Source organism: Polypterus senegalus, chromosome 12 (assembly GCF_016835505.1).
Source record: "Polypterus senegalus isolate Bchr_013 chromosome 12, ASM1683550v1, whole genome shotgun sequence".
Lineage (NCBI taxonomy): Eukaryota > Metazoa > Chordata > Cladistia > Polypteriformes > Polypteridae > Polypterus > Polypterus senegalus.
The window spans coordinates 79000886-79014832 of record NC_053165.1 but is presented as its reverse complement, the minus strand read 5'-3'; the positions used below and the strand labels follow the sequence as shown (position 1 = coordinate 79014832).

The window sequence follows — 13947 nt, the reverse complement described above, 5'->3', positions numbered from 1 at the left end:
CAGTGAGTGGACTTCCACGTCTCTCCCTTGAGCCTGCGGGCTCTCCAGCCATTGCCCACTTTGCACTTCAAGGGTGTGTCAAGGCCACGCTAGTGTTGGCTCTGCGTGGTGGTCTTCACGGGTTTGGCGCTTTGCTGCAGGTTGGCCGAGGGGCTACGCTGGCAGGTCCTTGCTCTCGATTTCCTTTGTTGTGGCTACGATGGGGTGCCCTGAGAGAGTCACATCATGTGACCGTGCCACACGGTACAAAAATGGCTACAGATGACAACCAGCTGTGAGGCAGCTTGAGATGGACGTCTACTGAGGTGCCCCCTGCTATGTGTGACAACAAAGGACAGAGACATGTGACCTTCTAGCATTCACAGGTACATCATGTGCTGTATACCAGTATAACCCTATGAAAGGCGCTATATGCCATCTGGAAAGGACACCTGGCGTTACCCTGAGAGAATCGCATCCTGTGCCAGTGCTCACGTGGTAATAATTAGGTGGTGCCAGAGGGCACTGCAATAATCAAATAAGCCTTCATAATGGACCTCCTATGTCACCGGCCGTTGTGACGATTATACCTGTCATGAAAGGTACTATAAAGGTGCTATATACAGCATCTAAATGAGCCCTCAGAATTGACTCCCAGTGAGACTCCGAGGGAGTCACATCACCTGCCAGTGCTTCTGCTGTAAGCCCCCATAAAGGGCCTAAGGAAGGTGTCTGCGTGACGAGGATGAGGAAGGGCCACTCGAGAGGCGCCAGCAGATCTACTCACTTGATCTTTGGTTTTTGATGAAGAACAGCTTCAGACGCTCCTTGAATGTGTTTTCATTCACATAGAACTCCACCTGCACCCTGGAAAGAAGAAAAAGAAATGAGAAGGGGGGGCATTGAGGGGGGCACACATGCCAAGCTGCCCTGAGAACTGAACAGGATCAAGCAAAGCCCAATAGTGGCTCTCATTTAAACTGTCCATCCATCGTCAAATCCAATACCAGGAGACCCTGTTAGTGGGAGATGCACACGGAGAGATTAGCCTGCCAACCGGGTTGCCCATCTTTGAGTTCCCCCAGTGAAGGCCACTCCAGTGCCAGGTGGCTTTAGCTTGAGCATAGTGCCTTGTCACCTGTATGGTCACCCAGTTCTCTTTATGGGGACCATTTTTAAGGGGACAAAGGAACAAATGTGGAGGTTGCACAACGGCTCATCTACCGTAGTCTGGAGGTTGGAAATCCGTGAACCTGCTGGCACTCCCCTACATGCCCTTCTGGAGCCCAGGACATTAAGGACCACCACATGGAGTGCTGGGGTCGTCCACTTTGACACAACCACTTTACACATTTGGAACATCTCTGTGCGTGTGTGTGGTGTTATTACAGTTGCCACAGAACACCTTGGCGCTTGAGTCTTGCCAACTTACCCATACCAGTTTGGTGTTAACAGCTGTGACAGAATAGGGGTGCTCAGGAGCAGACCCCATACCCAAAATAATGTCAAGACAGTCCACAAAAACATTAGGAACAACTTAAAGGATACAAGAAAAGGAGAAATAGAAGATGTGAACCCAAGACAATAGGTCTGAGAAAATAGCAAAAGCTGTGCCACTCTGGGGCTCTCCTGGTCTACTGGTCTATGGTGGTGCGGGCCAAATTGGATGACCTCCTAGCCTTTTCTTCCTCCTCCTCTTCTACCACCTTGTCCTCGCCTTTGCTCCTCTCCTGACTCCAAGCTCATCTCACCAAGAAGGTGGAGGCCCCTATGACTCTACCACCGGTGCCACTCCAGTCTACCAAGAAGGACTTTCAGGACACCTGTTCCCAAAGAGACTACATTTCCCAAGAGTCTCTGCAGGACCCTTAACACTATTTGTACTATTCTGGTGCTGCTCACTAATGCTCTGGGGTACTATTGCTGCCATAAATCTCAACATGAAGGTGTATAATTGTGGCCTGGTAAGGGGAGTGTAGATGCAACATGTACCATCTTCCATTACACAGTTCATGTGTGCCAACAGATAATTCCCACCAGCTTCTTGGCAGATTGGACCCTCCATATCTGATATCATCTTTCTCTAGCAATGTCCTGCCATTTTCCTCTAGAAAGAAAAGCCAGAGTGCCAGTCTGCCCATATTAACTCATTGTGTGTCATGTGTTACTGCTGGCTTGGCTTTACCAATGCCACTTTATACACCAGTTCTAAGTCACTGTGCCAACTGACTCATGGCAGTATGACCAAAATGGCTCCTACGTGCACCTGAAAAGGCCCAGAATTAAATATACAATGCATCCACTAAATCCATTTATGTTTGCACAAGGCTGTAACCAACCATGGCAGGAATGCCAGTGCACCATAGCTGGCGCTCCCACACTCACTATAATGGGTTAACTACCAACTCATGCAGTCCTTAAGGGAGGCACATGTGCTTCCCTCTAGTGGTTAAAGACACTCATTGCAGGGAGTTCGCTCCCAAAAGCTCACCTAACTTTCTTTAGGAAATTATTTTTGGACGAATGTGCAGGATGTGAAAATAAGAAATGTGGTGAGGTGATGAAGTCAGGTGGGAGAGCAGCTTGGCAGCTGTGACACCTTAATGAGAGAGCCAGCCAACCTGCTGTTCTGGGTCAGCGAGGCAGCCGGGGCCGCTTCACGATTCTGTCGGCGGAGAGTCAGCCGGCCTGCGGGAATGAGCCGAGTGAGTGCTGCTTGAGCGACTGAGCCTCCCTAATTAGAGGGGAGTCTGTCGGAAAAACAGCAAAAGTTCTGGGCACCTGACACACGAAAATACCTGTGAGTCCTGGGAAGTGTGGCGGACATCTGCACTACGAAAGAAATTGGAGCCAGCTGGAGTGCAAACAAATGGAGAGCGCCTTCAACATCAATCTGTCTGTCTATATATCTATTATATAGCGCCTTTCACATCAATCTGTCTGTCTATATATCTATTATATAGCGCCTTTCACATCGATCTGTCTGTCTGTCTATCTATTATATAGAGTCTTTCACATCGATCTGTCTATCTGTCTATCTATTATATATGCACTTTTGTGATCCTGCCGACTATACTAAAATGAATATCTATCTATCTATTTATCTATCTATCTATCTATCTATCTATTTATCACACAGGAACTGTGATACTCTAGCAGGTGTAATTAATACTTCAGGTAAGTTGACTTGCACTTTCTATTCTATCATATAGCGCCTTTAAGATCAAGCTATCCACTTATCTGTTTAATCCCACACTCCACCTTTCTGTACAAACTTCACACAGCGAGAGGCACCATATAAACGAACGGCATATGGATTTAGGGTCTGAATATCTCCATCTTAACATACCCTGTCATCCTTGAGGTGCCCACCGGTGGGTCTGACATCACCCCCTTTTTCTTGGCTCCCTCCCTCACTGCACTCCCTTGGTTGGACTCTCGGTTATTTGTTTCTTTTCCATCGTTAGCCATCTGTAATGCTGTTATCTCTAATCCGTGTTTTCAGACTGCGGCCTTTCTGGTGATCTTGTTAGCTCCCAGCTCTGTGCCCCTCTAATGTGATTTGCTGCAGGACCCCCGTAGAGGGGGTGCAGGGCTCAGTGGCTAACGGCCTATGGAGTTTTGGAATAACATTTGCTGCCTGCTGCCAGGACCCCTTCATCAATTATGATCAAAGTTTAGGGGCTGTCATTGATTGCTGATGTTGATTCTACAAATCTGAATCGGTCGGTGCTGAGAATGACTGACACACAGCAGATGGAGTCACCGCCAATCGTCCCTAAATGTCTCTCACTGTCCATTTTGTCATGTGTCTCCCTTCATCTTCTGTTTTGTTTCCTGTCGTCTTTTTATCCTGTCAGTTCAAACTCTCAGGCGCCGCATGAGTTCAGTCTGCAGTCACCCGAGTCCTAATCAAGACCCCTGTTTGTGGTGTTTCAGCTGGGGTCTCATTCCAGACTCCAGAAGGTTTTCTTTTTATCTAATCTGATTGTTTGTCAAGAATATTTATGTAGATATGTGATGACACCATGGAGACACCGACTATCTATCTATCTATCTATCTATCTATCTATCTATCTATCTATCTATCTATCTATCTATCTATTATATAGTGCCTTTCACATCTATCTATCTATCTATCTATTATATAGTGCCTTTCACTTCTATCTATCTATCTATCTATCTATCTATCTATTATATAGTGCCTTTCACATCTATCTATCTATCTATCTATTATATAGTGCCTTTCACTTCTATCTATCTATCTATCTATCTATCTATCTATCTATCTATCTATTATATAGTGCCTTTCACTTCTATCTATCTATCTATCTATCTATCTATCTATCATATAGTGCCTTTCACTTCTATCTATCTATCTATCTATCTATCTATCTATCTATCTATCTATCTATCTATCTATCTATCTATCTATTATATAGTGCCTTTCATCTATCTATCTATCTATCTATTATATAGTGCCTTTCACTTCTATCTATCTATCTATCTATCTATCTATTATATAGTGCCTTTCACTTCTATCTATCTATCTATCTATCTATCTATTATATAGTGCCTTTCACTTCTATCTATCTATCTATCTTTATAAACATTTTCTGTTGCCTCCCTCTGTAAATGCCAGGGGTTGATGGTAATCCCTTCCCTTTCCCAAATGGGCACTTTGAATTAATTTCTGGGACATTTCACAGCAGATGTGAACTTTTTGAGAGTTAAGCTCATTTTAGCCAGCCACCCAAGTGGAAGCCCCCTGCATGGAATGACATTTATTTATTTATTTACAGGTTAGGGCTTTTATTTAACTTTAATTGTCTCTTGTGACCCGACTGTGCAGATGCGTGTGATGCGTGTAACACACGAGTCCAGTGTTGCCCGACTTGCCAACGTCATTAAAGTAACTTCTGGGTGCCCGTCCATCACAGTACCAACTCCCACACACCCCCAATAGGGCTTAATCACGCTATTAGGCTAATGGTGACATCTGTTGTGGGGCCATGCAGAGAACGGCTGGGGGGCTGGAATCCGGGGGTCCGGCGAGCCGTCCTTTATCTCCCCAGTGCCTCTCTCTACGCTCACGGCAGCAGATGGCCCCGTGGTGGGTGTGAATTGTGCCTGATGAGTCTCTTTAAATGTATTCAAAAGGGGTCTGGAAAAATCCCACCAAATGACATTCTTGCTGTAAGAGGCATCTAAATGGGAATGGGCGGGCAGGGGTGGGGGGGGTGCCATTTTCAGCCCACATTTACGTAAAATATTTCCTTGAGGGGCGATTAACGAGAATCCTGTAAACAGATGAAATGGCTGTGCTGAGGCAGAGATGTGCAAATCAGCCAAAAAGGAGGACGGGGCGATTAAGGGGGTACTGCGGTGACTCGCGCCGCACGGGAAGATTTAGGAGAACAGAAACGTCACGAAAAAAGAAAGGGAAACGCAGGTGGGAATGTTCAGGGTGGGGGGGCGCGCCACCTTTCTGTATATAGTGCCTTTCATCAGTCCAACTTAACCCAAGGCTGGCACCTCTCCCTCCCAGCAGCACTGGGGACAAGGCAGGACCAGACCACCACACACCCACCCACCCTCAGGGCCGCCATCTTGACCTGCCAAGTTTAAGGATGACCTTTTCATAACCGTGGAGTGGGGGGGGGCAGGTGGGATTAAACAATAGGGTGGCCATCTTATCAGCTTTACTGTTGGGGATGATGAGCTGCTGGAAGCCCCCCTTTCCAAATGTGTGTGGCATGCGGGGGACACTAGCTCCTGCTTGGTGCAGGCTGCCCCTCATGAGGGATTGGGATTGGCATTGGCGGGGAGTGGGGGAACCTGTTCAAATTGCCGAAAGGAAGATTCCCAGCATCGTGCATCCTGTCACGCTTTGCGGCCTTCGGATCGAAAGCGAATGATTACTCGCTTATTATTCCGCCACTTGTTTCCCAAAATGTGAAAATCAGATTCGAGGGAAGGGGACGCTTCTTCTTCTTATTATTTTTTTTTTACACCAATTTAATCTTCAAATCTCCGTCAGCCTTTTACAGCAATTATGCCGAGGTGTTTCTCTGTCTGAAATGTAATTTCAATGAGGCTGAAGCCTACAGAACAAAGCTGCCAGCAAATGAGAACAAAAGTGGGGGGGGGGGATAAAAAATATTCCAAAAACGTTCCGTATGATTGATCCGAGACCCCCCTCCTTCCTAACTTCATATATGTGGCCCCCTAAACTGAGGAATGAAGTGTCATTGAAGACAAAAAAACAAGCCGCTCGTCACAGTGTCCAGCCTGGCGTTTTATGGATGCCAGTCCAGCCCGCTTCTGCCTGCCAATCATTGTGAGAAGCCCCTTGGAGAAAGCGGGGTCCACACATTGGGAGCCCACCCCTGTGTGTGTTTGTGGTTGGTGAGGTAGTGGTGTGCCACCCCAGAATAAAAAAATGGCGTCCCACCACCACAGTCCATCAGGTGGCAGCACAGAGGGCCATTAGCGCCAGCATAAGCTTCACCTTGGCATCATCATGGTCGGGCTACCTGGGGCATCCTGCTAGGGGTGTGCTGGAGTCTCGGGATTTATAAGGAGATTTGGGCCCAGAAGGGGGAGTTCTATGGGGGATCCAAAGGGTGGTCTTCATCATGCCAGCAATTACTTGCGTGACCAGGCTGAGACTCGAAGGCTTCACCCACTCAGACCTGCTGGGAATCTGAGATGCTTGTTTTGTACTCTGGGGTTGTGGTGGACAAGCCGCACCGCTAGCCAGACCGGGGGGCTGCCCGATATATAAACGGCCCTCATGATTATTAATGACTCCGTATTACCCAGAATGCTTTTACAAGCCCTGTGACTGTTCAGCCTCGCTTCTCCAAGTAAACTCGGGTTCTTCTGGCCAAACCATCTGAAGTCCAAGACCAATAACTGCAGCTGAGCGGCGGGCCTCCTGTGCCATCAAACGCCATCCTAATGTGTCTAAATGGGACGAGGGTCCAAATGGGCAGAGCAAAGACGGCTGGGACATACTGATGCCACCTCTCCAGGACACCAAGGGGGTGTGTTGTTAACTTTAGTGCTTATTAGGGGCTGAGCCCACCCCTGTTGAGACCATTATTAATTTAGTAGGAGTCTGCAATCCTGTGAGGGGTCACGGGAGTGGGGGGTCTGGGGGGCAAGATAGCATGAGCTGTCCGGGGGGGGCTGAACTAGACTAAGGACATCATACGATGGGGTAGGGGACGTCTCAGAAGATCGGGGGCTGGACGCCAAAGCCCCAGAAGCCCACCTAACGATGCCATCGGTCTAATAATAATAATAATAATTCTTTATGGGCGGCACAGTGGCACAGTGGTAGCGCTGCTGCCTCGCAGTTAGGAGACCCTTAAGGGTTCACTTCCCGGGTCCTCCCTGCGTGGAGTCTGCATGTTCTCCCCGTGTCTGCGTGGGTTTCCTCCCACAGTCCAAAGACATGCCAGTTAGGTGGATTGGCGATTCTAAATTGGCCCTGGTGTGTTTGTGTGTGTCCTGCGGTGGGTTGGCACCCTGCCCAGGTTTGTTTCCTGCCTCGCGCCCTGTGTTGGCTGGGATTGGCTCCAGCAGACCCCCGTGACCCTGTGTTCGGATTCAGCGGGTTGGAAGATGGAGGGATGGATGGATAATTCTTTACAGTTCTCTGTTGCTGTTCTCACTACTCAAGTGCTCTCCACACAGAGGGGAACCCAAAACTGCCTGGTATGCCGTTGACAGCCAGTGGTGGTCTGATTTTCAGTTCAAGACCCCTAGTGTTATCAATTAACTTTGCTCGGTGGTCCGACAGCAAATAGACCCCTTCAAGCGCCTCAGTCTCTCAGGAGGGTCCGGGTTGGTTTGGGGAGCTGCACCGCCTTCCGTGGACATCTGGTTTTGTGGGAAGGGGCGGGGCTTCTCGGGATGTCGTGGGAGGGACCCCGTTGCCCTCATTGGGTGTCACTGTGGAGATGACGCGGTGAGTGGCAGCGCCCCTCTCACCCCGGGGCTGGCATCGCAGACAGGAGATGAACCCTGAAGGTGACGCTCAGACGCCCATGTGTGACCTATTGTCATTTAAAGGTGTCACTTTAATTTGTCACTTGAGTTGCCATCACACTCATTGGTATACGGGAGTCACGATTTACGAGCACCAATAGTAATAAAGCATTACAACGTATGATTTGGTGCGGGTGGAGGTCTGTTGACACCATGAGTGACACCCCTGGGTGTCACCAACCCTAGTGACACCACTGGGTACAAAGAATAAAAGGGCCAACTCTCCAAGACGACCACCAGCTGCCAGGAGATCCCACTGCTGGCCCAAAGCCAATGCCAACATCACTCTGCCATCTGAGCTGAATGTAAGTAAAGGAAGGGGGCACCGGGGTGCGTGAGAATTGAGGGTACTTTGCTTTTATCTGCAGGGGTTTGTTTTTTAATCCACAAATCCACTAGCGAGTGACACGAGTGAATATTTGGCACCATTGAGCCTCCGCTCTAATTAAATTCAGGCCAGCTTTACGCCAGCACAGCGAGAGATTAACACCCCGTCCCCAAACTGTGCATGAAAGGCTGCCGCCCGCCCTGCCAGGCTTATGGAAGAGACTCGGCGAATATCTTTGGAGTCTGGAGCTGACAAGAATAATAAATTCCGCTGGTCCTCCAGACGCCGGGACTCAAGTCGTGAATACACAAACAGCAAAGCCGTTAAGCTCGGCGTTTACAGGAAGGCAAACATCGAGTGGCATCTGACGAGGCACAACCCGGAATGAAAAAGACGACTCGCAGGACAAACCACGCCACGCGCCCGGGACGGCTCCACAAACTCCAACAAAGCGCGCTGGCATCCCCCCTTCTTGCATGGCGCGGTCGGCATTACTTTTTATAAAGAAGTGACGAGCCTTTCCTGAGTAGCCCCCCATTGTTAGGCCCCCGGCCTGCTTCTATGGCTGAACTTGGAGGTCTCACCTTCTGCATACTACTTTGGAAGGAAACTCCACTGAGAAGAGCTCATTTAGAAGAGCCGAGGACCAGCTTGGAGCCAAAGGTGGAATGCCAACGCTGCCATCTTCAGCAGGACATGCATAGTGACAGCATCGGGGGGACACATGACTGGCAACAGCGACACAGTGACAACATTGGGGACACACATGACCAGCAAGAGTATCACAGTGACAGTGACGGAGACACACGTGACCATCAACAGCGACACAGTGACAACATTAGGGACACACGTAACCATCAACAGCGACACAGTGACAACATTAGGGACACACGTAACCATCAACAGCGACACAGTGACAACATTAGGGACACACATGACCAGCAAGAGCATCACAGTGACAATCATGTGGACACACGACAGGCAGCAGTGTCACAACAGCAAAGTAGTGGAGCAACAGCACCACAGTGACAATGTCAGGGACAAATGTGACCAGCAACAGTGGCCCAATGACAATATCAGGGACACACATGACTGGCAACAGCATCATAGTGACAGTGTCATGGACACATGTTATCAGCAACAGCATCACAGTAACAATGTTTTTGACACACATGACTTGCAACAATGGCACAGTGACAACGTCGTGGACACATAGGGCTGGCAGCAGCGACACAGTGACAATGTAGCGGACACACATCCCCGGTAATAAACAATATGGCCGTGACTCTGAACGCCGCCTCAAACTTTTGCTGTCTGCTTTAGAACATTAGAGACTTGGCAGACGAGAGGAGACCACTCACTCCATTTGTCACCCGTTTCTTTAGCTCAGAGCTCAGCTGTCCCAACATGTCATCCCGATTCTTCGTTTGAATGCGCAGCATGCAGGACTCCGTGTGGTCCGAGCCTCAGAGCCAGGCCTCACCCCAGGCAGCCGCGCCCCAAACTCGACATGCAGGCTGTTTGTCCTGCACTTGCCCAGAAGGAGGCGGAGACTTTTAACTAACATGGACGTACAGAATGAGGGTCATGGCCGTGACATGTAGGGGGGGAGCCATCAGACCTACGGAGCAGAAAAGAATCAGAACACAAGAGCTACGCAGAAACGACGTGGCTTACTTTCTCATCTCAGTGGCATTAAAGAAGATTAAAAACCAATCACCGGGTGCCTGAGCTTCGTAAATCCAATTAGGACGAGTGAAGGCAGAGACGGGCAGGCCAGGAGAGAAATGACCTGCAGGGGGAGTCACCTTTGACGTCACTGAGGTGGGGTCAGCAAGCAAAGTGCCCATCGACACATCAAAGAGAGTAAAGACGGGAGAGGGAGAAGGTAGCCCCGCCCAGTACTACCAGCTGTCAGGTGGCAGGACAACACGCAATGAGACCACCCTGTGCCATCAGCTGAGAGAGATCAGAAAACCACCGTCCTGTCACCAGCTGGGCAGGACGCCTGGGAAGGTGTGATTACCTACAGTGGGAAGAGAAAGTACCGAGACCCCCGAGACTTTCTGCACACTTTACGGAGTTGCACATTTCATTTTGAATGGAATCACTGCCCATTTACATCACTCAATGACCCAGAATGACAAAGTGACAACATGTCTCCAGGAATGTCTGCAAGTTTATTCAAAATGAACGCCTGAAGGCTCTCCTCCCTCAAAGCGCTCAGACCCTTCATTCCGTACTCTATAGAAGCAGCAATTCCAGTGCGGAGTCTTCCTGCGTCAGTCTCTACATGCTTTGCCCACCCGCGTTTGGCCATTTTAGTCCATTCAAGTCTCAAAGTCATTATGAGAGGGGCAGCGCATTCCTTCAGGTCGAGAACGGGCCGGCGGGGCTGGGGAAACACCTGAGCACGGGAAGAACATGCGGGGGGCACTCAGGGCAGGAGTTAGAAATGTAAATGGCTGCAATTGTCACTAAGCTAACATTAAGAAGGCTGGCACACTGGAGACCACTGGTATGTGCATTCGTGGTTAAGGGTGGGTCTTAAACCCGCGCTCAGCCGTTCAAACGACCGGCTCAAAGTTGCCACCTAGTGGTGCTGTGGCGCAAGTGCAGGCTGAGCCCAATTGGAGCCCTGGGTGGAGAGGACAGTTCACGCCCACTTAGCATCATTACAGTTTGACAACGTGGTGTTGTGGAAACGACGTGACTTAAGTGTCCGGACCGCGCGCCCCTTCGGTAGCACCCCTTGTGTATACAGTATACGGTATAGGACGGATAAGGGGCGCGCTTTAGAAAGAAAGTTACTTTTTAAATGTATTTATTTATTTTATTCATTTACTGAATTGCTCATTTTTGCACTAGAGGTGCAGGTCGCCAGACTGTCTGCTAAATTATATTTTCTCCAAACATTTTCCTCTATTAATACTTTTTTTTTTTAAATCTTCTTCGGCTCCATTTTGCACGCGCGTCCTCCGGCGCTCCTCTCTCCCCATTTTCTTTTCCCATTTAACAGATCAAAGACTTCAATTTCGATTTGTTCCCTGCTGTAGAATGAAGATTTCATTGTGCCAGCCCGAGTCACCTTGCTCTGAACCTTCTACGAGAGACATGATCTGAGTATTCGTCCTCTTTACAGACCCTTTTAGCTTCAGGGCTACGGAACTAGAAGGCTCAGAAATCTCAAACTGACTTCACGAGTCGCGCTGCTCCTCCGGCACACGAAGGCGCTATATAGAGGGCGCTGCTGGTCTCGTCACTCAGGACGCTTCACCTTCTCAAAGTCAGCGCCTCACGCCGGTCACACCGACTTGAACACCTTTTCATAATCACCGATACGGTAATAATAGACCCCTGTCATCAAACGTAGCCCACCGACACCGAAAAGTGGGGGGCGTCCACTGAGGCGAACAACAGGACGACGGCGCCCTCACTGAGCAGACGGACACGCCGAGGCGCTCCTATGGATCCATCCAGCCTTCCTCTGGACTTGCGCTTTGTATGGCAGGGTCGCGGGAGCAACTAACACGCGCACTGAAAGGTGGGCACAAGTCAGAGACGGATAAGTAAACTGGCATCAAACGTTAGGGATGTGCCATGCAGCAAAAGCGATGACGCGGAGAACTCGGTGGCCCTGAAGATAATCGACATGAGATCAGGGAGAATGAGGGGCATCGAAAGACAAGTATCTACAATATAGCGCCTTTCATTGCTGTCACAGCAGCATAGCATTTTAGGAGGAGATCGAAACGACATAATGTCACCGCCTTTCACAACTATCAGTCCAATACAGCACCTCTGCAGAAGGGTCGTAATGACGCCTGTCTATCTATAATATAGCGCCTTTCACAGCTATCCGTGCTATGTAGCATCTTTGGAAAACGGTGAAAACTCACAAAGATGTCTATCTGCAATATTGTGCCCTTCATAGTTAGAAATTCAGAATCACAAGGACACTTGTCTTTCTATAATATAGTGCCTTTGGAGAAGGGTGCAGGGACATAAAGACATCGCTATATGTCTGAAATACCAATACTGCCTTTTATAGCCATCAATCCAATATGGGACCTTTTCATGTTTCTACCTATTTTATATCACATTTCTGATTGATTAAATAGTGACTCTCATATTATTAGAATATAGCGTCTTTTCCATCGCTGTAGCTATTATATTTTCCTTTCTCCTATATATTTACTATATAGAGCCTTTCATCTATCTATCTATTTATCATATAGTGCCTTTCACATTCATCTATTCACTCCCGCATACCATCTCATATGCAGTTCCTTTTAATGTCACTAGGGGCACCCTATGGTCCATATTGTTTAGCGCATTTCACAATTATCTATTATACAGATGTTAGTTTGCTCTGACGATGTGTCCATCTAACCATTATACAATTTCATTTATTTGAAAATATATTAGTGTCTTTCATAGCTATCTATTATTATATTAAACAATATATATATATATATTATTATTCTCAAACTCAGTCCTGGGGACCCTCTGTGGCTGCAAGCTTTTGTTCCAACCAGATTCACAATCAGTGATAATAATTGATCTCATTTACAATCATTAGCTGATCTTTTATCTCTTCTTATTCTACATTCAGAAAAGTACAATAGTATGACTTTTATAAAATATTGAGAAGTTTTTCTATTTTCTCAGTATCTTTAAATGCTTAACTCGTTTGTTTTCTATTATTTTGACATTTTTCTGTGTACTTTGCTGCTTTTGTTGTATTCTAATAATGGCAATTAAAATGAAGCAGAGCAGACACCTGGGAAAGGCCGTAACTACTTCAGCGTCAGACCCGCTAATTAGTAAATAGTGGATTAAATAACCAGAAAACCAGGAAAAGAACGATGAAAATCAGGGTGACAATATTATTAAAAGGTAAAAAGGACATTTCACATATAACTGCTTAGTATATTTTATAAAAAATTACCAAACTTAGTTTCACAATTTTTACATTGACTCCAAAACACAGAAACTGGATAATAAAAGATGACTTCATCAGACTAGCAGTCCAATTAAAAACAGAAGTTGGCTGGAACAAAAACCTGCAGCCACAGGTGGTCCTCGTCTATCTATCTATCTATCTATCTATCTATCTATCTATCTATCTATCTATCTATCTATCTATCTATCTATCACTTATATAGTGCCTTTCATCTATCTATCTATCTATCTATCTATCTATCTATCTATCTATCTATCTATCTATCACTTATATAGTGCCTTTCATCTATCTATCTATCTATCGTAGTTTATGCCTCTTCTTTCTGCCGTTGTGGTCTCACACGGTGGGCTAACAGACCACCATCTGAGCCAGGCGGTAGACAGGCCAGCAGCCCCTCACGTGGCGTGGAGGTCCTGAGCACAGAGAACCCCACTCTGTATTTAATCTTAAGATTCTTCAATTTATTTTAATTTTTCTATGTGTGTGTCTCCCGGTTCCCCAGATCTGCTCACACATCTAAAACACAAGGAGTTTGTGTCGGCCCCACCCAGGTGGGCTTCACAATGGAGTGTGTGGAGTCTGCGTGTTCTCCCTGTGTCTGTGTGGACCTTTCCAG

At 47.5% G+C, this 13947-nt stretch overlaps 1 protein-coding gene across 3 annotated transcripts in view; it reads right to left on the bottom strand.

The window, feature by feature from the left end:
• Window positions 1–13947, bottom strand: part of LOC120541149 (potassium channel subfamily T member 2) — a 179785-nt gene that overhangs the window by 102916 nt on the left and 62922 nt on the right. For all 3 annotated transcript variants that reach the window (XM_039772503.1, XM_039772501.1, XM_039772502.1), the window contains exon 3: window positions 767–846. In XM_039772503.1, the coding sequence (XP_039628437.1) occupies window positions 767–846 (80 nt within the window). The remainder of the gene's footprint in view (window positions 1–766; window positions 847–13947) is intronic.